This window comes from Scyliorhinus canicula, chromosome 3 (assembly GCF_902713615.1).
Source record: "Scyliorhinus canicula chromosome 3, sScyCan1.1, whole genome shotgun sequence".
In the NCBI taxonomy this organism is placed as follows: Eukaryota; Metazoa; Chordata; class Chondrichthyes; order Carcharhiniformes; family Scyliorhinidae; genus Scyliorhinus; species Scyliorhinus canicula.
The window spans coordinates 169,630,146-169,657,330 of record NC_052148.1 but is presented as its reverse complement, the minus strand read 5'-3'; the positions used below and the strand labels follow the sequence as shown (position 1 = coordinate 169,657,330).

The following is a 27,185-nucleotide window of genomic DNA, read 5'->3' as shown; positions in this document are numbered from 1 at the left end:
ATAGTGACCACATAAACCCCCATGTCCGACCCCTCCAGCCCCACCGGGAGGCCTAGGATCCGCAGATTCTTCCGCCTCGACCGATTCTCCATCTCCTGGAACCGCTCCTGCCATTTCTTGTGGAGTGCCTCATGCGTCTCCACCTTTACCGCTAGGCCCAAGCTCTCGCCTTCTGCTCCGAGACCTTCTGTCGGACCTCGCGGATCGCCACCCCCTGGGCCGCCTGGGTCTCCACCAACTTATCAATGGAAGCCTTCATCGGCTCCAGCAGGTCCGCTTTGAACTCCTTGATACAGCGCTGGAGAGCCTCCTGTTGCTCCTCCGCCCACTGCATCCACGCTGCTTGGTCTCCACCCGTCGCCATCTTGCCTTTCTTCCCTCGCACTTTCTTTGGCTTCACCACCACTTTTTTAGTCGCCCCGCTCCTGGTCCAAGCCATACACTGTCAGGGGAATGCTGCAAACTCCTTCCCACACCGGGAAATGTCGAAAAATTGCAGTTGGGGGCCTTGAAAAGAGCCCAAAAGTCCGTTCTAAGCGGGAGCTGCCGAACGTGTGACTTAGCTCTGCATAGCCGCAACCGGAAGTGGCCAGCTGTTGGGCAGTTGTGATGTTACCAGGCTACCAGGCTAAACAGAAAACCAGATTGAAGTTTTCTTGCAGAGAGCAAACCAGGAAGCAAAATGCACAGAATCTTTCACTTTTAATGAAAAATTTACAAATAGCAAAGTAAGTTTTTGAGACATATGCATGGGAATATGGTAAAAGCTGATATCTCAACAATTTTGAAAATAAAATACAAAAAGTGAATTTTTTAAATTATAATTTTTATTTTATAATAATTGATAAATATAAAATTATTTTACAAGCCCAATAAATCACATAATTATTATTCAACAATAATTATGAATTTTGCATGCCTTAAAAATCAGTCACATCTTATTCAAAAAGGTGGACATTTTTCAAGGGTTTTTACCATGAAGCTAATGATGTAAAGGGTCAAGTTCTTATCTATATGTTGAATTCTAATTGCTTACAAGCTTTCAGGGACTTCAAAAGCGCACTTAATGAGGAATTATAGAATCAATGACAGAAATTAATCGCAGAGGTGTAGAATCAGTAGTTGCTGTCAGTATCAGAGGGGAATACTGCCAAATTTATCGTTATTACTGCAACAAAATCCGGGCTATTAATTTTACATATATAAATAACCAGGAGTGAGGCTGCAATATTTTAAAAATTAATTTGCATTACAACTGAGTGGGACTGGGAAATATCTTTGAATTAATTTTTAATTAACTCAGATAAAAGGCTGTATGGAAAGTGTGACCCGAGGAAAGGGATTGGACTGGGATGACTTTGCAGCCATCAGTCGGAGTAAATAGCAGAGCTGGTTAATTCGATGTTAGCAGCAGGAAGCTGCAATTAAAACAAAGAAAAGTACGGCACAGGAACAGGCCCTTCGGCCAACCAAGCCCGTGCCGACCATGCTGCCCGTCTAAACTAAAATCTTCTACACTTCCTGGGTCCGTATCCCTCTATTCCCGTCCTATTCATGTATTTGTCAAGATGCCCCTTAAATGTCACTATCGAGGGGCAGCACGGTGGCGCAGTGGGTTAGCCCTGCAGCCTCACGGCGCTGAGGTCCCAGGTTCGATCCCAGCTCTGGGTCACTGTCTGTGTGGAGTTTGCACATTCTCCCCGTGTTTGCGTGGGTTTCGCCCCCACAACCCAAAGATGTGCAGGGGAGGTGGATTGGCCACGCTAAATTGCCCCTTAATTGGAAAAAATTAATTGGGTACTCTAAATTTATTTTTTTTTAAATGTCACTATCGTCCCTGCTTCCACCACCTCCTCCGGCACGAGTTCCAGGCACCCACTACCCTCTGTGTAAAAACATTTGCCTCGTACATCTCCTCTAAATCTTGCCCCTCGCACCTTAAACCTATGCCCCCTAGTAATTGACCCCTCTACCCTGGGGAAAAACCTCTGAGTATCCACTCTGTCTATGCCCCTCATAATTTTGTAGACCTCTATCAGGTCGCCCCTCAACCTCCGTCATTTCAGTGAGAACAAACCGAGTTTATTCAACCGCTCCTCATTGCTAATGCCCTCCATACCAGGCAACATCCTGGTAAATCTCTTCTGCACCCTCCCTAAAGCCACCATATCCTTCTGGTAGTGTGGCGACCAGAATTGAACACTATACTCCAAGTGTGGCCTAACTAAGGTTCTGTACAGCTGTAACATGACTTGCCAATACTTATACTCAATGCCCTACCAATGAAGGCAAGCATGCCGTATGCCTACTTGCATACATTCACAACCTGTGTTGCCCCTTTCAGTGACCTGTGGACCTGTACACCTAGATCTCTCTGACTTTCAATACTCTTGAGGGTTCTACCTTTCACTGTATATTCCCTACCTGCATTAGACCTTCCAAAATGCATTACCTCACATTTGTCCGGATTAAACTCCATCTGCCATCTCTCCGACCAAGTCTCCAAACGACCTAAATCCTGCTGTATCCTCTGACAGTCCTCATCGCTATCCGCAATTCCACCAACCTATGTGTCGTCTGCAAACTTACTAATCAGACCAGTTACATTTTCCTCCAAATCATTTATATATAGTACGAACAGCAAAGGTCCCAGCACTGATCCCTGCGGAGCACCACTAGTCACAGGCTCCAATTACAAAAGCACCCTTCCATTGCTACTCTCTGCCTTCTGTGACCTAGCCAGTTCTGCATCCAGCTCACCCCTGATCCCGTGTGACTTCACCTTTTGTACCAGTCTACCATGAGGGACCTTGTCAAAGGCCTTACTGAAGTCTATATAGACAACATCCACTGCCCTACCTGCATCAATCATCTTTATGACCTCTTCGAAAAACTCTTATCAAGTTAGTGAGACATGACCTCCCCTTCAGAAAACTATGCTGACTCTCACTAATACGTCCATTTGCTTCCAAATGGGAGTAGATCCTGTCTCGAAGAATTCTCTCCAGTGATTTCCCTACCACTGACGTAAGGCTCACCGGCCTGTAGTTCCCTGGATTATCCTTGCTACCCTTCTTAAACAAAGGAACAACATTGGCTATTCTCCAGTCCTCCGGGACATCACCTGAAGACAGTGAGGATCCAAAGATTTCTGTCAAGGCCTCAGCAATTTCCTCTCTAGCCTCCTTCAGTATTCTGGGGTAGATCCCATCAGGCCCTGGGGACTTATCTACCGTAATATTTTTCAAGACGCCCAACACCTTGTCTTTTTGGATCTCAATGTGACCCAGGCCATCTACACACCTTTCTCCAGACTCAACATCCACCAATTCCTTCTCTTTGGTGAATATTGATGCAAAGTATTAATTTAGTACCTCGCCTATTTCCTCTGGCTCCACACATAGATTCCCTTGCCTATCCTTCAGTGGGCCAACCCTTTCCCTGGCTACCCTCTTGCTTTTTATGTATGTGTAAAAAGCCTTGGGATTTTCCTTAACCCTATTTGCCAATGACTTTTCGAGAATCCTGCCCAAGATCCGAGTACTGCCATAATGTTCTACCTAATCAATAATGCGCTGCCTCCTCCTCTATCACGCCTGAAACTTTTATAGCCTGGGATGTTCAGCTGCCAGTCCTGGCCGCCTTTCAACCAAGTTTTTGTGATTACTACAATGTCATAATTCCATGTGCTGATCAACACTCTTGAGTTCATCAGTCTTACCGTCAAGCTCCTTGCATTGAAATAAATGTAGTTTAGCCTACTGTGGCACAGTGGTTAGCACTGCTGCATCACAACTCCAGGGACCCAGGATTAATTCCGACCTCAAGTGACTGTCTACGTGGACACTTGCACTTGCACTTTCTCCCCGTGTCTGCATGGGTTTCCTCCAGGTGCTCCGGTGTCCTCCCACAGTCCAAAAATGTGCAGGTCAGGTAGATTGGCCGTGCTAAATTGCCCCATAATGTCCCAAAGGTAAGGTGGGGTTACTTGGTTACCGCCAAAGGATGGAGGCGTGGGCTTACATTGGGTGCTCATTCCAAGGACCGGTGCAAACCCGATGGGCCGTTGGCTTCCTTCTGCACTGTAAATTATATGAATCCTCCCATGTGTCTTATCATACCCCTGTCTGCTCTGCCCACTGGACTTGCCTGGTTTATCCTCTATATTTGACTCCATCTTCTGTACTGTTACTTTGATCCCATCTCCCTTCCAAATTAGTTTAAACCCTGTCTAGTAGCATGAACAAAGCTCCTTGATGGGATATTTGTCCCCCTCCAATTTAGGTTCAACCCACCCCGCTTATAGGTCCTATCTGCCCCAGAAATAATCCCAAAGATCTAAAACTCTCCCTCCTACACCATCCCTCCAGGCACACATTTATCTGACCTATCCTTCTATTTTTACAAGGGAAGGTGAAGTTGCCATTGTGCCAGATGACCATAGGCTGCTTTCCCCTTTTTTTTTTTTTAATTTTTTTTTTTTAGATTACCCAATTATTTTTTCCAATTAAGGGGCAATTTAGCATGGCCAATCCACCTACTCTGCACATTTTTTTTGGGTTGTGGGGGCGAAACCCACGCAGACACGGGGAGAACGTGCAAACTCCACACAGACAGTGACCCAGAGCCGGGATCGAACCTGGGACCGCAGCGCCGTGAGGCGGTTGTGCTAACCACTAGGCCGCCGTGCTGCCCTGCTTTCCCCTTTTGAGGGGGAGAGCTGATTGGTGGCGGTTTGACCTGAGGATCACCACACCTCAGGCAAGGGGCAAGATTGAGAAGGCGGGGCCTTCATGAGTAACTACAGCCGATACGGGAATTGATCCTGTGTTGCTGGCCTTGTTCTGCAACACAAACCTGTCCCACCCACTGAGCTAAACCGTCCCCCAAAACCCGCCCGTGGCACAGGAACTAATCCGATATCACAACATTTGAGCTCCTGTTTTTTAACCTTCTGCCTAACAACCTAAATTCACATTGCAGGACCTCATCCCTCTTTCTATCTATGTCATTTGTTCCAATGTGCACTATGACCTCTGGTTGATCACCCTCCCCCTTCAGAATGCCCTGTGGCTGCTCTATGACATCATTGATCCTGACACCAAGGAGGCAACATACTATTCTGGAGTCATGCTTGCGGCACAGAAACGTCTCTCAGCTCTCCTCACTATTCAATTCCCCACCACTATAGTTTGCCTTGTCCATTTCCTCCTCTGGTACCACAGACTTGGCTGCTGCTTTCCTCTGAGTGGTCATTCCCCCCCTCCACAAATTATCCAAAATGCAATATCTGTTTTGCAGGGACATAGCCACAGGAGATTCCTGCACTGCCTGCCTAGCCCACGTGCTCTCACGAGTGGTCTCCCATTCCCTTCCTGCCTATAGAGTCTGAACTTGCGGTGTGCCCACCTCTCTACGCATGCTATCCATCATATTCTCTGCCTTGCGGTAGCTCCACAGCATCCCCAGCCGGGCGAAACACGAGCTCCCAGGCGCTGCAGCGGGAGACACTTCCTGTACTCCTGTTTCTCAGAAATTGGGCAGGGCTGGTAGCTGACCGAGAGAAATAACTATTTATTCTGATGACAAGGGGCAGCATGGTGGCACAGTGGTTAGCATTGCTGCCTCACGGCGCCAAGGTCCCAGGTTCGATCCCGGCTCTGGGTCACTGTCCGTGTGGAGTTTGAACATTCTCCCCGTGCTTGCATGGGTTTCGCCCCCACAACACAAAGATGTGCAGGGTAGGTGGATTGATCACGCTAAATTGCCCCTTAATTGGAAAAAAATTATTGGGTATTCTAAATTTATATTTTAAAAAAAAGAAAAAAAATTATTCTGTGACTATGACCAGGTAAGTAACATTTTTTGATTTCCTGCCGTGAGGGCAGACTGAATACCAGGGGCTGGATTCTCCGCAGTTCTACGCCAAAATCGCGTTTGGCCTACATTTTAGATGTTGGTCCGCCATTGCGTTCGCCGTGGCCGCTGCAGGCTGCCGCTGTGCGCATGCAAGGACTGCCGACCGGAAGTGCGGGGGCCTGTATCTGCAGCCAGAGCTGCGAGAAGCACTCCAGGGACCTGCCAGCCCCCTGCAGGTAGGAGAATACCTGTTGACTTTTAAGGAAAGTCAAGACTGAAACGCCAGCGTTTTTACACTGGCGTGGGGACATAGCCCTGCTTTTGGAGAATCCAGCCCCAGATCTATGAAAATATTTTAGATGTACTTGGGAGGACTGGTTCAAAAAACGTTGTCCCATACAGCTGGGCAAAGAGTAGAGAGTAAAACTTTTTAAAAACACGACAGTTACTTTTAATTTTTCTTGCGGCAACTTCCAATGTTGGTGAATTGACCGATAGATTTTGAGCCCTGAAATGGAACACAACAGCGCCATCTAGGGTGCAATGTCTATTGTGTTGAATCCTTTTATTCAGTGATGTTAGATTTTTGCTGGTTGGCTAATACGTTTTCTTTTCTTCCTTATTGGACTGTGGGTCTGTCCTGCCATTTTTCAATTATTTTATGTTTCTTAATTTTTCTGATCTTTCTTGATCTTGAGCAATCTTCTTTCTGTTAATTTTTCCTGTTAATTTTCAGAGCACCTCGTGTTTGATTATTTTTCTGACTGGATCCCACTAGTCCCACTTTCCTCATTCATTTATGCTTTGCATTCCAGAACTTGATCATAGTAGGTGTTAAGTTTGTGTTCCAAACTCTAGTACCTTTGTTCTGGCCTTTTGAGTGGTGACTCATTTATGGAAACAAACTGCTGTACGATGGTTATCAACTTCAGCATTTTATATTTCATATTGCCACCGTAGATTTCTAATTCAGAAAGATTTCTGTTTTTAAACATTCAGATTTTGGTTGGTGCTCTGAAATTCTTTCTGGGTAAAGACGAAGATGAGAAAAATAATAGCGATTCGGAATCTGAGGTACGTCTGATAATATTCTTGAAACCGAGATGAGACGTTGAGGACGGTTGATAGGATGTGAGTCTGGAACTCCTTCTTAATGTGTGTGATGTGGACATAGGATGAGAGGGAGTGACACTTTAGTATGCAGATAATGATAAAATAGGAAGTATAGGACCAAAGGACGATGATGTGGAAGAGCAGAAGAATTCGGAAGTTCCAGTTAAAAGACATTAAAATTAACACCAAAAGCAGAAGTATTGGTTTTTTTTATTCATGGGATATGAGCGTCATTAGCTGGGCCATTATTTATTGAACTAAGTGGCTTGCTAGGCCATTTAAGATGCAACCAACTGCTGTGGGTTTGAGGTCACCTGTAGGCCAGACCAAGTAAGGAAGGCAGATTTCCTTCCCTAAAGACACATTAGTGAACCAATTGGCTTTTCATCTGTCATAGGGGAAAAAGTTAGAAACTGTTATTAAATATGATACAGCAGGGCATTTAGGAAAGTTTATCAGGAAGAGTCAACATGGCTCTGTGAAAGGCAAATCATGTTGAACCAATTTTTTGGAGTTCTTTGAAGGCGTCACCTCTGCTGTGGATAAAGGGGAACTGGTGGATATATTATACATAGATTTCTAGAAAGCATTTGAGAAGGTGCCACATCAAAGGCTATTGCAGAAAATAAAAGCTCATGATGTAGGGGGTAACATATTGGTATGGATAGAAGAGATTTTTTAAAAGATAAATTGAGAATACCCAATTATTTTTTCCAGTTAAGGGGCAATTTAGCGTGGCCAATTCACCGAACCTGCACATCTTTGCATTGTGGGGGTGAATCCTATGCAGACACGGGGAGAATGTGCAAACTCCAGACAGACCGTGACCCAGGGCAAGGGTCGAACCCGGGTCCTGAGCGCTGTAGGCAGCAGTGCTAACCACTGCGCTACTGTGCCACCCTCTTTGATGTGGATAGAAGATTGACTGGCTAACAGGCAACAGAGTAGATATATCAAAAACCCAATAAAAAAATATTTATAAAAAAAACAGAGTAGATATAAATGGATCTTTTTCTGGCTGGCGGAATGAAACAAGTGGTGTGCCACAGGGATCAGTGCTGGGGCTGCAACTTTTTACAATTTATGTAAATGGCTTTGATGAAGGGACAGATGATATGGTTGCTAAATTTTATGACAACACAAAGATAGGATAGTAAGTTATGAAGGTAACGTAAGGATACTACGAAGTGACATAGGTTAAGCGCGTGGGAAAAGATCTGGCAAATGGAATATAGTATTGGAAAATGTGAAATTATCTATCTTAGCATGAAGAATAGAAAAGAAGCATTTATCTAAATGGTGGTAGATTGGAGAGCTCTGAGGTTCAGAGAGATCTGAGTGTCCTGGTGCATGAATCGCAAAAGGCCAGTGTACAAGTTCAGCAAATAATTAGGAAGGCTATCAGAATGTTAGTTTATTGCAAGGGGAATTTATGCTTCAGTTGTACAGAACACTGGTGAGATCACATCTGGAGTACTGTGTACTTATTTAAGGAAGGATGTAAATGCATTGGAAGCAGTTCAGAGAAGGTTTACTAGACTAATACCAGGAATGGGTTGTTTTCTTATGAGGAACGGTTTGACAGGTTAGGCTTGTATCCAGTGGAGTTTAGAAGAGTAAGAGGCGACTTGACCGAAACCTGCTGTGGTCCTGAGGGGTCTTGACAGGGTAGATGCAGAGAAGATGTTTCCCCTTGTGGAAGAATCTGGAACTATGGGTCACTTTTCAAATAAGGGCTCGCTCATTTAAGACAGACTGAGGAAAGATTTTTTCCTTTCAGAGGGCCTTGAGTCTTTGGAACGCTTCCTCAAAAGGCAGTGGAGGTAGGGTCTTTGAATATTTTTAAGCCAGAGCAAGGGGGTGAAAGGTTATCGGGGGTAGGCCGGAATATGGAGTGGAGGTTACAGTCAGATCAGCTTCAATCTTATTGAATGGCAGAAGGCCTGAAGGATGCAGTGGCCTACTCAGCTCCTAATTTGTGTGTTTAGATGTCCGTGTGTAATAATTGGATTGGGGAATAGGGCTGGCACGTGGGACTAGGACTATTGCTCACCTGGATGGTAAACACCAACATGGACTGGTTAAGTAAATATCAGCCAGTAATATATATTATCATTTCTGTACAATTCTATGTAAAGGCAAGGTTCATCTGTTAAATAATCTTATGGACAATTTACTTTTAAGGATGATGGACCAACTACACGAGATTTAACCCTGAGATACTCAACGTCAAAGAAATCTACAAAAAACAAAAAGAAACTAGACAAGGCTCTGAAAGTCCTAAAAGTAAGCAATTTGCCTCAGGGGGGAAGTATTTTTGTTGCTGAATAATTACAGAAATCAGTCATGCCCACAGTTAAAATTAGATTTGTTATATGAAGGAGGAGGAGACATGCAGTTTATTTATCAAGTGTGAGTCCCACACCAGCAATACTTCGGGCATTTCAAGGTGAAATCAGCAGTTTGTCCACCAACTTATTCCCCTCTTGTGAGCCACTTCAAAGTTTTTTTAGGAGCAATTAATTGACTGAACATAAAACACTTTGGGCAGAATTTTCTCTTTTTTGCACAGAGTGTTGACTGAGGCAAGAAAACTGGCCGGCAGCTCACTGGCTGCACAGCAGGCTTTTCTCGCCACATTGTGCCGCAGTCTGCAAAAAATTGGAGGCGTGACCCATGCCGTCCCGTTCCCCACAGATAAGGGCCTCAGAGGAGCCCCCCTTGGAACTGCCAGGGGGCAGTGCCAGGGTACTACCCAGGCATGTCCATCTCCTCCCAGGGACTATACGTACACGTGTACCTCTGGCAGATTCCCTCCGCCTGCCTCCTGGTTTTAAAAACCCGTTGTAACCTTTGCCAATGTGACGTCATGTCAGCGAAGAGGGGAGGTCCCAATATTGGGGTAAACATATGGTGGGGAAACCCTTTAATATCATTATAATGTATGTGATGAACCTCACCATGCCACTGGCTGGGGGTGTGGGGGAGAGAATCTGAAAATAAGATCTTGCCGGCCAAATACTCGCTTTCAGGTGCTTGCGGGAGTTTGCGCCCATGTTGCTGTCGCCGCGGTGCAGAAACCCGGCCATTGAGTTGCACTGTGAGCTGGACACTGGCTTTCACAAGTCTGGAATGGAACTGAACTCAATTTCCCCAAACTTATGTTCCTCAGCATTAGGGGGACTTGCATGAAGTGCAATGGGTCAGTCTCAACCCATTTCCTGATGGTGTTTTAGCATAGAACTGTCCATAATTCATTGCAAGTTGACACTAATTTGGCAGCCACATTCAGACACATGGAGGTACAGTTCAGGGAGCAGAGGATGTCACAGTTCTGTGTGATTCTTCTGGGGTTGGTGGTGGGGTGAGGAATGTATCTTGTTAAGAGAGAGTTGACTGCTTAATATTGACACAGGCTTCTCAATGGGAAGGTGTTAGATTTTCCAATACTGGAATCCCTCGCCTGAATAAGCACTAAAAGTTTCTAAATCAAATAAGAAAGGAAAATTATGTGAACTTTATAATTCAACTGCATGTTGTTTATGCTTACTAAAGAGCAATAAGCTTCCAAAGTGTCTATTATCTTTGTGTATGGGTTCCTTTCTAAAGGTTTTTACTTTTAGGCTTGCAATTAACTTAATAACTTTCTGTATCAAATCATAATTTACTTTCTTTAATATAGAAACATAAAAAGAAGAAAAAGGCAGAAGTATTTAACTTTTCAGCTATTCACCTGATTCATGATCCACAAGGTGAGACATTAACTTGACTTTAATTTAATGCATTTATAATGAGATTAACCACATCCAAATTAAGATTCTACCTCGCTGTTTCTACTCTTGTTGCTTGTGAAACAATTGACTCTCATTTTGCTGCAATCAAAATGACCAGTGTTTGTTGTCTCGTAACATTCTCAAAGTAATTGTCATTATATTTGTCTTGTAAGTGTTATTAGTAAATACTGAGAGGCAATTAAAACTGTGTGGATCCCCTGTCCTTGGGTTTTGTTCACTCGCATGGTGTTGTGATATGGGACACCAAATAGCAACTATGAATAGCAGCCATTGTTGATGCGCTCTTCCCAAACCCTGGTCAACTGTAGTGACCTTACTATTGCCCCAGCTGAGATGTAGGATTTTCGAAGTTTATTCCGTTCGTAGCATGGGCCTTGCCTGAAGCCCATCAGTGAGTTCGATTGCGTCCTGCGATTTTATCAGTTGAATAATGAGCAGTTATGTACATAGGAATGGGGCAAGACTAAACAAGTTTGTCCTTTTTGATAAAAATCAGTTTGTTCTGTATGCCTGTATCCCCCAAATGCCATTTCTACTAATTTTCAGATGTAGGGCTAAATTCACTGTCACTCGGCACTGGGACTGCAAATCGTGATCAGTTGGAGAATCAGGCATCCAACCGAAATCGAGGTTCGCATCGGACGCTGAACCGAACACTATACTCCGGACCCCCACTGGGGGCGGGATTGGGGTTTGCACCAGTCCGCCAGTGGAAGGATGTTAATGGATGCAAATGGGTTTTCATGACCCATTTGCATCTACGCAGTGGGCCGGGCACTGTGTTCTCTGGCCCTGAGTGATTCTTCGGTCGCCTGGACCGGGAATCATGTAGGCGAGATTTACAACAGGTCTCACCAAAAGTGAACCCGCGGTGTACCCTCGTGGGCCAAGGGGGTAACTCCTTAAGGGGGTTGCCCCAAGCCCATTCAAGGGCCACTGCCCCCCCCCCACAACACGCATACCCTTCCCACCTCTCTTCTGTCAGACCCCCCACCCCGACAGTGACCCCTTAAAACGGGAGACCCCTCACACAGACCCTAACTAGGGAGACTCCCCACAGGGACTCCCCAACTAGGGTGAACCCCGCAGGCACCCTATAATGAGGGAGACCTTCCACAGAAACCCCCTAACTAGGGAAACTCCCTCCCCCAGGTACCCCTAACTAGGCAGACTCCCTCCCCCAGAGATTCTCCCCCAGAGACTCCCTAACTAAGGAGACTCCCTCCCCCTAGGACCCTTTAACTAGGGACACCCCCCTCAGAGAGCTCCTAACTAGGGAGACTCACACAGCGACCCCCTAACTTGGGAGACCCCCACAGGCACACTCTAACCAAAGGAACACCTCACAGAGACCCCTAACTAGAGGCACTTCTCCAAGAGACCCCCTTAATAGGGAGACCCCCCCCCCCCACAGGGACTCCCTAAATAGAGCCCCCCCAGACATCGACCCCCCCCCCCCCCCCCCTCCCCCCAAAGAAAGACAACCCCTGTCTTGAAGCTCGAGAGCAGTCCAGACAGAGGCAGTGAAAAAAATTACAGTTGTAACACTTACCTGGAAGCTCCATGTGTCCATTCCTGGAAAGAGAACAGCTGTGATGTGTGTTTCAACCTCTTACATCCATTAGCTGCAAGCCGTTCATTCATTTCTGGTGGTGGGCTGTGATTGACAGCTGCCCCAGAGCAGCTATGAGCCTTGTTCCATTCGTCTTCTTCATGGATGAGCATGTCTAAGTGCTGAAACCACAATATTTACAAACATCCACCACATCAAAGAGAGCCAATCATTTTTTTATAAATGTTTTTTATTGGGTTTTTGAACAAAGTATATTTACCATTATGTGCACAGGATATACATATATAGAAGAGAAGGGCACACCCAATCATACCAAAGAGGAGAAAAGTAAATAATAAAAAAAAAGAAAAAAATACCATAAAAATAAAATAGAATACTAGGTAAGGTATTGTGCACCAGCTCAACAGCAGCAACTCTGTACACCTGGCAAAATTATTTACAACAATAATTGGTGGGGGGGTTGGAGACTGGGGAGGTAAATATACATTTGGGTGCCGGAGAAACAATTACAGTGGGCAATACTCGAATGGGTTTGGTGTTGGTGTTGTTGCTTGCTTCTTCTGGGGCCAATCATGCCCCTTCACACTTGAGTGATTTTGAAGTGCTGAGCTGGAAATTGAACTCAAAATGGCGGCCCCGAAAATCCCTTGTATTCCTGAATTGCTCAAGTGATGGGAGTGCAAATCACGTGCAGTTCAGCTCCGGCGGGAGAACTTCCTCTTCCAGAAGGAGAATGTCACCCATAGTCATTGTCAGATGATCGAGCACTCGGATATTTGCTACATACATTTTGTGGTTCTAAGTTGAGAACTTGTTAGATGCTAATGCCACAAAACAGTTACTGCCCATGTGATGACTTTAGTACATTCAAACTGTTAGTAAAGATGCTCCTTATAGAGAGAAAGATGTTAACTTCTGGAATAGAAGCAATTCTCTTTCTGGCTCATTTACATTATAGTTGAGGAAGTGGTAGCGTTCCCTTGCGTAGGATTCATGGAAATGGAAACTTGGTCTAATTATTTGGGTCTAAATGACACAGAAACATTCTGCATCTGTTCTCGATTGGGTGAAATTTGCTTTAACCTGTGTCACTTGATGGAAATGTTTGTGATTCATTTTGCTACAGGTTTTGCAGAAAAACTGTTCAAACATTTGGAAGATTCTAAGGAAAGATTTGAGGTTAAGATGATGATGATGGATCTAATATCAAGATTGATTGGGATTCATGAGGTGAATTTTTAAAACACTTTATAAACAAAGTTTTACTGCAATAATTCTTTGACCATACATTTCAAATTATGTATGTAAAGGAAATAGAGGGTGCAATAGTCGTAAATATCCAAATGTGCAGCATTCTAACCCATTCTAACCTTTCCACCACCGCCCCTCTTTCTCCACATTCACTGCCTAATAGTAGTGCAATAGGTTCGGTAACACCAACACCCCTTTCTGTCTCTGTAGCAGGGCCCTCTTTACCCGTGGCCATCCACATAAACTCTGAAATTACTGCGTCTAGTTTCCGGAAAAAGTTCTTCGGAATATAAATCGCAAGTGTCTGGAATACAAATAGGAACCTTGGCAAGACATTCATTTTTACTACTTGGACCCTGCCCGCCAGCGTCGGGTGCAGTGTATCCCACCTCCTGAAGTCCTCCTTTATCCCCTCCACCAAATCTGTTAAGTTCCACTTGTGCAATGTCGTTGACTCCCCCGTCACCTGGATCCCCAGATACCTAAACCTATCCCTGACTACCCTAAATGGCAACACCCCTAAATTAGCCCCCCAACCCACCTCGTTCATCGGGAACACCTCGCTTTTTCTCACGTTCAACTTATAAACGGAGAAGCTCCAGTACTGGTGCTGTACAGGGCCACAGTACTGGCACTGGGAGAGGGCTAGTCTAACACTGCTCCAGTACTAGTGCTGTACAGGGCCACAGTACTGGCACTGGGAGAGGAGATACATGCTAGTCTAACACTGCTCCAGTACTAGTGCTGTACAGGGCCGCAGTACTGGCACTGAGAGAGGAGATACGTACTCGTCTAACACTGCTCCAGTACTAGTGCTGTACAGGGCCACAGTACTGGCACTGGGAGAGGAGATACATGCTTGTCTTACACTGTGCAGACATAAACCAAATCTGGTCAGTCCCAAGATTTCTTTGAAAATGTTTTAAATGTGCAGTGACATCCAAGAAGACTGTTGAAAGGAAGTGCGTAGATATTATATTCATTTTTATCCAAATAAGTATTGCTTCATAGTTGTAGTGGAAACCGTTTTTGATAATCAGTTGGCTTTACTGGATTTGTAAAATGACTTAATTTCCTGTGATTCTTTTAAGGACCAAATATATATTTAAAACAGGAAAAATATAATCAAGAAAAATTTGTTAATGGATACTCATTTTTTATACATATATATATATATATATATATAAATTTAAATAAAAATTAAAACTGGAAAATGTGCTGAAACTTAAACTGCACAGTTTAAAGTTCAGTGGGCATGTTTGGTAAGGGATGTAATGCGCACTGGGTCCATCAGGATATTGCACATGCATGTTTCCTTATTCACTGAATTGTTTGGGACCTTGGTTCAATGTGGTTTGCATGCACAACACAGAAGTATTGGGCCACGGGAGTAAAGAGTGTCTCATTTTTCTATATGCTGCAACATTTAAGTATCACAAAGTGAAGTTGCTCCATTTTTTTCTTCCTGTCAGGATTGCTACAAAAACTGGTTGAGTCTGCCAACAGACAGACACACACTCATATTTTTACAGAAGTGCCTTAAGCAGTGTCACACCAGTGTTATGAAACTGAATTGTAACCATGGTTTACAGATGTTACTACAAATGTGTTACAAATAAGATTTATTGAAAAAAAATGTTTTAATGTCTAACGCAAGAAAGCCCCAAATCTCTCGAATAAATATATAATCCTCCCCATACTCTCCAGAGGGTCTGACACATATAACAGTAGATCGTCTGCATCCGATCAGAGACACCCGATGCTCCCTACTGCCCCTAATAATCCCCTGCAGAGTTGCCGACTAGCACGGATTTTCCATATTTTATACTCCTGGCCTTCAAAAGTCACCTACAGTTTCGCCGGGTACATCACTCAAAATCTGATTTGCCGTCGATAGAGAGCCGCGTTGGCCGTTAAATCCAGCGTGCCTTTTCGCCAGCTCCGCTCCAATAGCATGGTATATTTGGACCATGCTTCTTTCCCATTCAAAGTCCCGGTTCTCCCTGGCCCACTGCAGGAACTTTTTCTTCTTCACAAACTTGTGGAGCTTCACAATCACCGCCCACGGCAGCTTCCCTGCTCTTGTCTTCTGCCTTAGAGACCTGGGCACTCGATCCACCTCTGGTCCCTTGTCCAGCATCCCCTCCGCCACCAGCCCCGCCAGCATCCTTGAGACATATCTCCTAGCACTCGTGCCTTCCTCACCTTCAAGCAGGCCGACGATACGCAGGTTTTGCCTTCTAGATCTGCTCCTCTACCTTTGTTCTTAACAACTTGCAAAGGTCCCCCAGGAGCCCCACCTCCGCCTCCAATGCCACCACCCGATCTCTGTGGTCAGACATCACCCTCTCCATCTCTCGGATCTGCGACCCCTGTGCCTCCAAGCACTTTTCGACTCTCTCCATCGACCCTTTCCGCGGTGCAACCACTTTTCGATGGCCTTTGATCGGTCTTCCTGCATCCTTTTTCTTTGTTTGCGAAACTCCTCTTTGACAATCACCATCAGCTGCTCCATCTGGGGTTTTCCAACATGCGACGACCCTTCCCACTCTTCCATCTTTCCAATTGTTGCTGCGCCACAGGTCAAGTGTTTAACCTTCTTCTGCAGGTCTGATAACCAGCATATATGCCACTCCCAGGGGGGACTATCTCCTCCACAATTTCAATTACACTTTCCTGTCAAAATTCTCCCGTTTTTGGGTAAAACGAGCTCAAATCCATGCCTTTGAGCCGGAGTTGCCCGGTTTGCGACCATTCACTGCATGGCCGCCACCGGAAGTCCCAACAAGACATTCAGAACACAGATTTAAAAGCATTTGAATGGGTTAGAGCTTCAAACTGGGCATAAGGATCACTGGTTCAAAATTTAGTAATAAAAAATTCAAGAAACTTAGTGCAAAATTTTGTTAAATGAAAAGCCTTCCATTTGCAAATGCATACATCCCAGTCATCTTTGAAACCGCAAAAGAAAAGTTCTATCTGTCTCAAGAACATCTGCTGAAGGGCAGCACGGTGGCGCAGTGGGTTAGCGCTGCGGCCTCACGGCGCTGAGGTCCCAGGTTCGATCCCGGCTCTGGGTCACTGTCCGTGTGGAGTTTGCACATTCTCCCCGTGTTTGCGTGGGTTTCACCCCCATAACCCAAAAACGTGCCAGCTAGGTGGATTGGCCATGCTAAATTGCCCCTTAATTGGAAAAATTATTGGGTACACTAAATTTATTTTTAAAAAAGAACATCTGCTGAAGAATATTATTTATTTAGGAATATAAGGTTATTAATTTCAACCTTTATTAAGCATTCTATGAGTTTTACTGGTAAAGTTTGCATTTTACCCCAGTTTAGATGTAGAACCACAGAAGCTTCCAATACTGAAGGAAGCCATTCAGCACACTGCTTGAGCAATCCAAAATTAATCTCTTGCCCTGATGTCCGATTTTAATTCATCTAATTTTGCTTTGCACTCTAACCTAGTATTTCCATAAACTAGTGTAGTAACCCACTTATACAGAAAGAGATACACGACACACTCGAAAAAGGAGAGTACTCCAACTTTTATTCAATAACTGAAGTATACACAAATATATCGTTCATCCACATTTATACTTACTACATTACAATAGTAATTGCATTTCAGTATATTTGAAGCAATTTGGGATGTTCTAAGGTCATGTGTGATAAATGCATATTAAAATACTTAATTTGGAGATCGTTAGTGTGGTCTCCCTTTGAATGCGTAGAAACTGTGAGGCATAAAAAAGATTTAACTTAGGCTATCTGAGAACACGGACGAACAGACTCAAAAACAGCTTCTTCCCCACTGTCACCAGACTCCTAAATGACCCTTTTATGGACTGTCCTCATTAACATTACACCCTGTCTGCTTCATCCGATGCCAATGCTTATGTAGTTACATTGTATATCTTGTGTGGCCCTATTATGTATTCTCATGTATTTTCTTGAATTCTGTTCAATTCCCTTTTCTTCCCATGTACTGAATGATCTGTTGAGCTGCTTGCAGAAAAATACTTTTCACTGTACCTCGGTACACGTGACAATAAACAAATCCAATCCAATCCAATCCAATTTGCATCTTATAAACCTATTCATATTTGCTTCCCACAGAAAGTAATAAGAGTATTTTAAGTTATGCAACATTATGTAGCAGTTTCTTTTTAAAAAGAGGTGCAGTAATTATCAAAGCAGCCTTTTTAACATATGGATCTGGATTCTCCACTCCCTCAATCCGAAATCGTGTTTGGCGATGGGGCGGAGAATCCGTTTTGGAGTCAAAATTGGGAGTGGTGCCGTTTTTTTAATTCTCCGCCACTGCAGACCACCATGCGCATGCGCGGCCTTGGAACCGGAAGTGCTGAGGGCCATATCTTGGCAGCTAGAGCTGCAAGCTCTATGCTGCCTCCCTGCTAGCCCCCAGCAAAACAGTGAAACGGTGGCCGTTTTACACCAGTTTTCCTGCCGTAAAAGACCATCTTTTCACACCGGCGTGGGGACTTAGTCTCCTAAACGGAGAATTCAGCCCGTGGAAGTGATTTTACATCAAACCTCATGGTGCAATACATGGTGCTATTATGCCCATCATCGCACCTAAGTAACATTTTGGTTTCATATGTGACTTTAAATGTATTTTGCATTATTGGTGGTCAAAGATATTGTCATAACCCCCACCAGGCCCACGGGAAAACCATTATCGATCTCCCCGTGGGGCTCATCCTAAGCTTTCCAGTTTTGAGACACTCTACCTGTAATACTTTTCCAAATTCTTTGTTTATCTCTGTTTTTGAACTTGATAAAACACCAGGAAAGCATCCTGTTGATAACAAAGTGAGGCTTGAGTAGTTATTTCTCAAAGAATAATTGAATGCTCGCTGTGTTGTACAGATTTATAATCTTGTGTTGTATTGTAATTTTTATAATTTAGAGACCAGATGGTAAAGGAATTGCCTTTTCCTAGAACGTTTGTATTCATGGACTGGTGACATTTATAGACAAGATTATTTTTTGTTAATGCTTTCCTTTCCTGCGCATCAGGAAAGAACGGCCTTGTGCACTGTTGTTTCACTTGTTTCTCATTTTTCCTCCCAGTTATTCCTGTTTAACTTCTACCCATTCGCACAACGTTTCCTTCAGCCACATCAGAGAGGTGAGACTAACTCCAGTATTATTTATTTGTAACAATGCCATTTAATGTATTTACATGTGATCTTTCTATAATCCCCTTTTTAGACGTGACCAGGATTCTTCTGTATGCGGCACAGGCTACTCATCAGCTGGTTCCACCAGAGGTATTGATTAAATATCTAAAATGTTACCTATTCCGAATTGTAGAAAGTGTTTTCTGCTTTGTTCATTTTTTACCTCACAATCTAAAATCTTTACATTTAAATGTTTGTAACTATTGTGGTGCTATCTTTTATCTACAAATGTTTGTGCCTACCCATGGGTTTTATTGCCACAGAGCTTTAAAGCTTTCCTTAACTGCACACAGGCCATCTCAGATAGTGAATACTCTTGAGTATGTAATAGATGTCGAGTTGTAATCTAATTTATGCTGTCACTGCTCCAGTTATTTAGCAGCTTAAAGTTGATGCCTGCTGCTGGACGATATTCTATTGACAATTTGGAAATACTGAGGCCATGCTGAAAGATTAAAAGTACCAGTTCTATCCAATTGTGTAATGGAAATTTCAGTTACCCAGCCAAACTGGATGGTGGTCATCTGGTATGCTAGTATATCGACAGACATCTGCTGGTATGTCTCCAGACATTAGTGGTGTACTCTCTCAGCCAGGTCATCTGTACTACTCCGAGTATGCACAGCGGTTGAAGAGTGCACATTAGGTACACAGACTACACAAAGGTCTTCAATGATGTATCAGTGGTGAACACCGCATACTTAGCAGCCCATGGCGCTGTCTGCACCCAGGCATTTCAAATTTTCTTCATTTCCCCGCTGTTCTGTCAATTTTTTAAATGTCTAAAGCCTCTGGTTACCAACTCACTTGCCAGAGAAAACATTTATTCTCTTTCCTTGCTCTATCAAAACTCCTCATAATTTTGAATACCCCTGTTGGGTCTCCCTTTAATTTGTTCTGCTCTGCGGAGGATGATCCCAGCTTCTCTAATCTCTCCAGATAACTGAAGACCCTCACCCTTAGTATGACCCTGGTAAACCTTCTCGCTACCACCTTTACGGCCTTGACATCCTTCCGAAACAGTGGTGCCCAGAATTGTACACTATTCCCCAGCTAAGGTCGACAAGTTATTTTAAAGGTTTAGCAAGACTTCCTTGTTTTTGTATCCGGTGCCCGTTTTCAAAGCCAAATATCCCACACACTTTCTTTAACTGCCTTATCAACTTGCTCTTGCACTTCCTTCAAAATAGTACCATTTAGATTAAACGTTGATTCCTCCAAAGTGCATAATTTCAAATTTATAATCGGCATTAAATTGAATCTGCCATATATCTGTCCTTCACATATGTCCCCCTAAAGTCTGCTCCCTCCCTGTTCACTGTTTACTACATTGTCAAGTTTGTTTTCATCACAAGATTTGAAAATGTACTCCCTAAATGGAAGTCTAGGTCCTTTATATATAGACAAGAAAAATTGTGGCCCTAACCCCAGACCCTGAGGGGCCTTATGCATACTTCTCTTCTGTCAGAAAAGCATCCATTCATGACTACTCACTGCCCACTAATCCGTAGTCAATTGGGTACCCAAGTTACCATCTCTTTAATATCATGTCCTTCTAATTTTCTGATAAATCTTAAGTGATGCTTCATCAATTGTCATTAGAAAGTCCATATGCACTATATTCTGCACTATCAGCCCTCTGGTGCTTCATCAAAGTAGTCAAACAGTTCAGGCAGACATGATTTGCCTTTTAGCAAATCTGTGCTGGCTGTCCCTTCATAACCCATACTTTCCTGAATGAGAATTAATTTTTTTTTAAATTTATTTTTATTCAAAATTTACAATAATTTTTACAAGCCAGTACAAAAAGAAAAACAACAAAAAGAAAACATAAAGTTAAAACAGAAAACAACTTAACCATTTAACAGTTTAACCATTTAACAAAATACGGTGGGGGCCTTTGCCCTTTATAAATGAAATCCATCCACCGCCCAAGCCCCCCCCCCCCCCCCCCCCCCATCCGGAATGCTGCTGCTGCTGACCTCCACCTAATGTTCCGTGAGAAAGTCAAGGAATGGTTGCCACTGCCTGGAGAACCCCTGCAAGGACCCTCGCAAGGCAAACTTTATCCTCTCTAACTTGAGAAATCCCCACACGCCCAAGACCACCCTGTCCTGTGTCCTCCGGACAGGCAGCAGCGGGAATTCCTCCATCTGCTTTTTCACGAACGCCCGAACCTGCATGTACCTAAAGGTGTTCCCTGGGGATAGCCCAAATTTCCCCTCCTGCGCCCTCAGACTAGCAAATGTCCCATCAATGAATAAGTCCCCCATCCTTCTGATACCCGCCCTGTGCCAACTGAGGAACCCCCCGTCTATTCTAAACCGGAACTAACCTGTGATTTTTCCATATCGGGGCCCAGACTGAAGACCCTACCTCTCCCCTGTGCCGTCTCCACTGCCCCCAGATCCTCAATGTCGCCGCCACCACCGGGCTCGTATACCACGTCGGCTTAAGCGGCAACGGTGCCATTATTAGTGTTCCCAAGCTAGTATCTTAACAAGACACCACTTCCAACTGCTTCCAAGCCGCCCCTCTGCCTCCACTACCCATTTCCGAATCATGGATATATTCGCTGCCCAGTAATAGCTGCAAAAGTTCGGCAGCGCCAACCCACCTCACCCCCCCGACTGCGCTCCAAGTACAGTCTCGTAACACGCGGGGTCTTATTTCCCCACACAAATAATCCTATTTACCCGCTTGAAAAATGACTTGGGGATGAGGATGGGAAGGCACTGGAAGACAAACATGAACCTGGGGAGGACCGTCATCTTTACGGACTGCAGCCTGCCCGCCAGGGAAAGCGGTAGCATGTCCCACTTCTTAAAGTCCTCCTCCATCTGATCCACCAGCCGCGCTAAATTGAGCTTGTGCAGGGCACCCCAGCTCTTAGCCACCTGAATGCCAAGTAGCGAAAGCTCCTCTCCACCATCTTAAGCGGTAACCCTTCCAGTCTCTTTTCCTGGCCCCTCACCTGTATTACAAAGAGCTCGCTTTTTTCAACATTCAGCTTATACCCAAAAAGTCTCCAAGATCCCTAAGAGTCTGCATGACCTCCCCCAGCCCCTCCACCGGATCCGCAATATACAGGAGCAGGTCATCCACATACAGTGAAACACGATGCGCCCCCCCCCCCCCCCCCCCCCCCCCCCGAACCAGCCCCCTCCCTCAACGCCATGGCCAGTGGCTCAATTGCCAGGGCAAACAGCAGGGGGGACAGGGGGCACCCCTGCCTCGTCCCTCGATGTAGTCTGAAGTACCCCGACTGCAGCCGGTTCGTCGACACACTCGCTACCGAGGCCCGATACAACAATTTGACCCATTCTATAAATTCCTCTCCAAACCCAAATCTGCCTAAACACTTCCCACAGGTACTCCCACTCCACCCGATCGAAGGCTTTCTCCGTGATCAGTGCCGCTACCACTTCTGCAACCCCCCTTCTGAGGGCATCATGATCACATTCAGGAGCCTCCACACATTCGTATTCAACTGCCTGCCCTTCACAAACCCTGTCTGATCCTCATTGATCCCTCCCAGGACACAGTCTTCAATCCTAGTGGCGAAATCTTGGCCAACAGCTTTGCATCCACATTAAGGAGCGAAATCGGCCTATAGGAGCCACTTTGCAGCGGGTCTTTCTCTCGCTTGAGGATAAGCGAGATCAGAGCCTGTGACATCGTCGGGGGAAGGGTTCCCTTTTCCTTAGCCTCATTGAAAGTCCTCAACAACAGCGGCTCCGAGAATTTCCTATAAAACTCTATGGGATACCCATCCGGACCCGGGGCCTTGCCCGCCTGCATGCCCTCTAGCCCCTTAACCAGTTCCTCCATCTCAATCGGGGCCCCCAATCCCCCTACAAGTCCTTCCTCCACCTGTGGAAACCTAAGTTGGTCCAGGAACTGCCTCATTCCCCCCCCTCCTCCTCCTCTGGGGGCTCTGACTCGTACAGTTTGCGATAAAAGTCCTTGAAGACCTCGTTAATCCTTGCCGAGCTCAGCACCGTGTTACCCCCCCCCGTCTCTAATTCCCCCAATCTCCTTGGCCGCCTCTCTCTTTCGCAGCTGATGCGCCAGCATCCTACTTGCCTTCTCCCCATACTCGTACACTGCTCTCTATACCGTCCTCAACTGAGCCTCAGCCTTCCCCGTGGTAAGCAAGTCAAACTCCGCCTGCAGGCTCCGGCGCTCATTCAGCAACCCCTCCTCGGGGGACTCCGCATACCTCCTGCCCACCCTGAGTATCTCCCCCACCAATCTCTTCCTCTCCATGCTATCCCTCTTCTCTCTGTGGGCCCTGACCGAGATTAGCTCCCCTCTGACAACTGCCTTCAGCGCCTCCCAGACCACACTCACCGGAACTTCCCCATTATCATTGGTCTCCACATAGCTTTGGATACACCTCCGGACCCGCCCACAGACCTCCTCGTCCACCAGTAGCCCCACGTCCATTCTCCACGGAGGGCGTTGGCCTCTCTCAGCCCCAACTCCACCCAGTGCGGGGCATGGTCCGAGATGGCAATGGCCGAATACCCCACCCCCTCCAGTGGAATTAGCGCCCTACTTACCACGAAATAATCAATCCGTGAGTACGTCTTGTGCACGTGGAAGAAGAAGGAAAACTCCTTCGCCCTTGGCCTGGCAAATCTCCACGGATCCACTCCCCCATCTGGTCCATGAACCCCCCTCAGGACTTGGCCGCTGCCGGTCTCTTACCCGATCTCGACTTAGACCGATCCAGCGCCGGGACCAGGACCAAATTAAAGTCGAGTCTCTCTCTCTCTCTCTCTCTCTCTCTCTCTCTCTCTCTCTCTCTCTCTCTCTCTCCCCCCCCCCCCCCCCCCCCCCCCCTCATTACCAAACTACATGACTCCAGATCTGGAATCCTACTCAACATCCGCTTCATGAACCCTGCTTCATCCCAGTTCAGAGCATACACATTCACTAGCACCACCCGGACCCCCTGCAACCTGCCACTCACCATAACATATCGACCCCCTTTACCCGCCACAATACTCGCCCCCTCAAATGCCACCCGCTTGCTCACTAAAATTGCGACCCCCCTGTTCTTCGCATCCAGCCCCGAGTGGAAAACCTGCCCCACCCATCCTTTCCTCAGCCTGGTTTGATCCGCAATCTTCGGGTGTGTTTCTTGTAGCATGGCTACGTCTGCCTTTAGCCCCTTTAAGTGAGAGAACACACGGGCCCTTTTGACCGGCCCATTCAGGCCTCTCAGCCTGGTCGGCGGGCTACCTCCCCCCCCCCCCCCCCCCCCCCGGCCGACTAGCTATCTCCTCTTTTAGGCCAGCCACATGCCCGCACCTTCCAGCCCCCCCAGGCGGAGGCCCCCTGCCCCGACTCTCGCCTTTAACATCAGTTCCCTCTCAGTCAGCACAGCAGCATCCCAGCCCTTCCCCTTAACCCCCCTCCCCCAAACAAGCATCCACTTAATCCCACTCCCCCCCCCCCCCCCCCCTCCCCCATTGCCCTCCCGTAAGTCAGCTGACTCATGCTGACCCTGGCCGCTCCCGCCTCCACCTCCAATCCCCCTGTGGGTTCCCCTTACAAGTCTCCAACCCCCACCTAAGTGGGGTCGAGAGAGCCCCCCCCCCCGCACCCCGTGTGAACAGAGAGAGAAAAACAAAGCAAAGTGTCGTACACTCAAACCCCCAGCTTGAGGATCCACCCTGACCATTTTGCGGGGAAATTGCACTCCCTATCTGGGCCGACCCCACCTCCTGTGACGCAGCTCTTCCCAACTGCAACCTCACCCAGAGCCTAGAGGGCCTAGGGCAAAGGGGGCCACAAAAACGCAAGAAAACACGGGGAAAACCCCAACATAACATCGCCCCCCTGCCTCCAGCAACCGAGATAAAATACTGCAGTCCATTAACTCGAGTCCAGCTTCTCATTGTTAATGAAAGTCCACACCTCGTCCGGCGTGTCGAAATAGTGGTGCCGGTCTTGATATGTAACCCACAGCCTTGCCGGTTGTAACAGTCCGAACTTCACCCCCTTTCCGTGGAGGATCGCCTTAGCCCAGTTGAATCCTGCACGCTTCTTGGCCAGCTCTGCACTCCAGTCCTGATAAATACGGATCTTGGTGTTCTCCCACCTGCTGCTCCACTCCTTCGCCCATCGCAGGACACACTCCTTGTCGGTGAAGCATTGGAACCTTACCACCATAGCTCTCGGCGGCTCATTCGTCCTCGGCCTCCTTGCCAGGACTCTGTGCGCCCCATCCAGCTCCAGGGGGCGCGGGAAGGCCCCCGCGTTCATTAGCGTGCCCAGCATCGTGGTCACATACGCCCCAGCATCCAACGCCTTTAGGGAGACCCAGAATCCGCAGGTTCTGCCTCCTTGACCTATTGTCCATGTCCCCCAGCTTCTCCTGCCATTTTTTGTGCAGCGCCTCCACTCTAACCGCTAGACCCAGGATCTTGTCCTCATTATCAGAGGCCTTCTGCTGCACCTCCTTGATCGCCGCCCCCTGCACCTTCTGTGTCTCCACCAGCCTTTCAATCAACGCCTTCATAGGGGCCAGCATCTCCACCTTTAAATCCGCAAAGCAGGTTCTTAAAAACTCCTGCTGCTCCCGTGACCACTGGGCCCACGCTACCTGATCTCCGTCATCTTGATTTTTCGCGCCCGTTCTCCTTTCTTCTCCAAAGCCGCTTTTTTGTCCGCCCCACCCCTGGTCCCCTCCAGTGGACTTCCCACACCTTGAATCGTCGTCAAAGTACCGCTGGAGCTCTTTAAAAGGGCCTAAAAGTCCGTTATCGCCGACCGTGCGACCTACCTAGGCATAGCCGCAACCTGAAGTTCCATGAGAATTAATTTTAATCTTGACAATGTCCCTCATTATTGAAGCATGCATATTCCTCTTGCTTAAGTATGTATGTTACCAAATCGACAAATATTGTGATCCTTACTATAATTAAAAATGCTATTATTAATGTTTTATGTTGTTTCCTAGATTATCCAAACAATGGTGATGACTATAGCAAACAACTTTGTCACAGACCGAAATTCTGGTGAAGCCATGACAGTCGGGTATGTATAACAAACATTAATTTGTTAGTTCTTTCTTTAGAGATATATATATATATGTGCATTTAACACAATGAACCCCATGGGTGCAATTCCCCCCCCCCCCCCCCAGATTTACGTCTGGCCGCTTGGAGAATCGCCACTTGCCGTTTCATTCTCCGGCCCGGATGGGCCGAGCGGCCTGCCCAATACGACGTGTTCACGCCTGCGCCGACCACACCTGGTCGCTGCCAGCGTGAACAGCGTGGCAACGCTGCGGGGCAGCCTGTGTGGGGTGGGGGGGGGCGCTCAAAAGTGGTCTGGCCCGCGATCGGTGCCCACCGATCGGCGGGCCGGCCTCTCTGAAAGATGCATTCCTTTCCTCCTCCGCCCTGCGAGATCACTCCTCCCCCCCCCCCCCCCCCCCCCCCCCACTCTGCCGGCTGGCGTGAACGGCCTTTGGCGCCACGCCAGCCGGGGCCGAAAGGACTTCGCCGGCCGGCGTAAGGTGAGTGGGAGTCGGAGAATCCCGCCCCATATTAGTGTACAACAGCAGAAATTATGGGTGACTAAGTCAGTAAATACGGAAACATTCCGAATCCTCAAGATTGACCAAAGAGCATGGGCGGGATTCTCCGACCCCATGCCGGATCGGAGAATTGCGGGGGAGGTGGGGGGGGCGAGAATCACGCGACGCCTCTCCACTGAGCGGAGAATTGGCTCCAATGGCGAGTGCGCGGTCGGTGCGCCACTGGTCGGGGGCCGTTCAATGCGGCCCCCGGCGATTCTCCGGGGACCATGCACGTGTGCTCCTACCCAGCAGGACCTTGGCATTCATGCTGCAGGGGCCGTCCTGGGGAGGAGGGGTCCGATTCCGGGGGGGCCTCCACGGTGGCCTGGCCCGTGATCTGGGCCTATTGATCGGCGGGTGGGCTTATCCCGGGGGGGCCTATGTTCCTCCACGCCGGGCCCCTAGAGGGCTCCGCCATGTTGCCCGGGGCCGGTGCAGTGAAGGCAACCCACGCGCATGCGCGAACTCAACGCCGGCCGTGCTGGCACCCGTATCGGCAGCTAAAGCTGCGTGAGGGGCTCCAATGCCGTGCTGGCCCCCTGTGCGGTGCAGGATCGCTGATCCTAGGGGCCAGATGACGCCATCGTAAAACGCTCTGGCGTTTACGATGGCGTCAGCACTTAGCCCCAGGATCGGAGAATCCTGCCGATGATGGGCGTGATTCTCCAATAAGACTTCTAAGGTAATTTGTGGCGGGCTTTTCAGGGAGCTTCCCGCTGGCTCTGCGGTGAGTTCCCCACCGCCATTATATGACACATGGTCACTTTTCTGGGCCCTGGGGAGTTTCTC

At 46.9% G+C, this 27,185-nt stretch overlaps 1 protein-coding gene across 1 annotated transcript in view; it reads left to right on the top strand.

The window, feature by feature from the left end:
- The window catches only part of sdad1 (SDA1 domain containing 1), a 105,921-nt gene that overhangs the window by 48,883 nt on the left and 29,853 nt on the right, over positions 1–27,185 (top strand). The window contains exons 7-13 of the mRNA XM_038791718.1: positions 6,859–6,933; positions 9,157–9,258; positions 10,655–10,724; positions 13,466–13,569; positions 18,690–18,747; positions 18,831–18,889; positions 25,773–25,849. Of these exons, the coding sequence (XP_038647646.1) occupies positions 6,859–6,933; positions 9,157–9,258; positions 10,655–10,724; positions 13,466–13,569; positions 18,690–18,747; positions 18,831–18,889; positions 25,773–25,849 (545 nt within the window). The remainder of the gene's footprint in view (positions 1–6,858; positions 6,934–9,156; positions 9,259–10,654; positions 10,725–13,465; positions 13,570–18,689; positions 18,748–18,830; positions 18,890–25,772; positions 25,850–27,185) is intronic.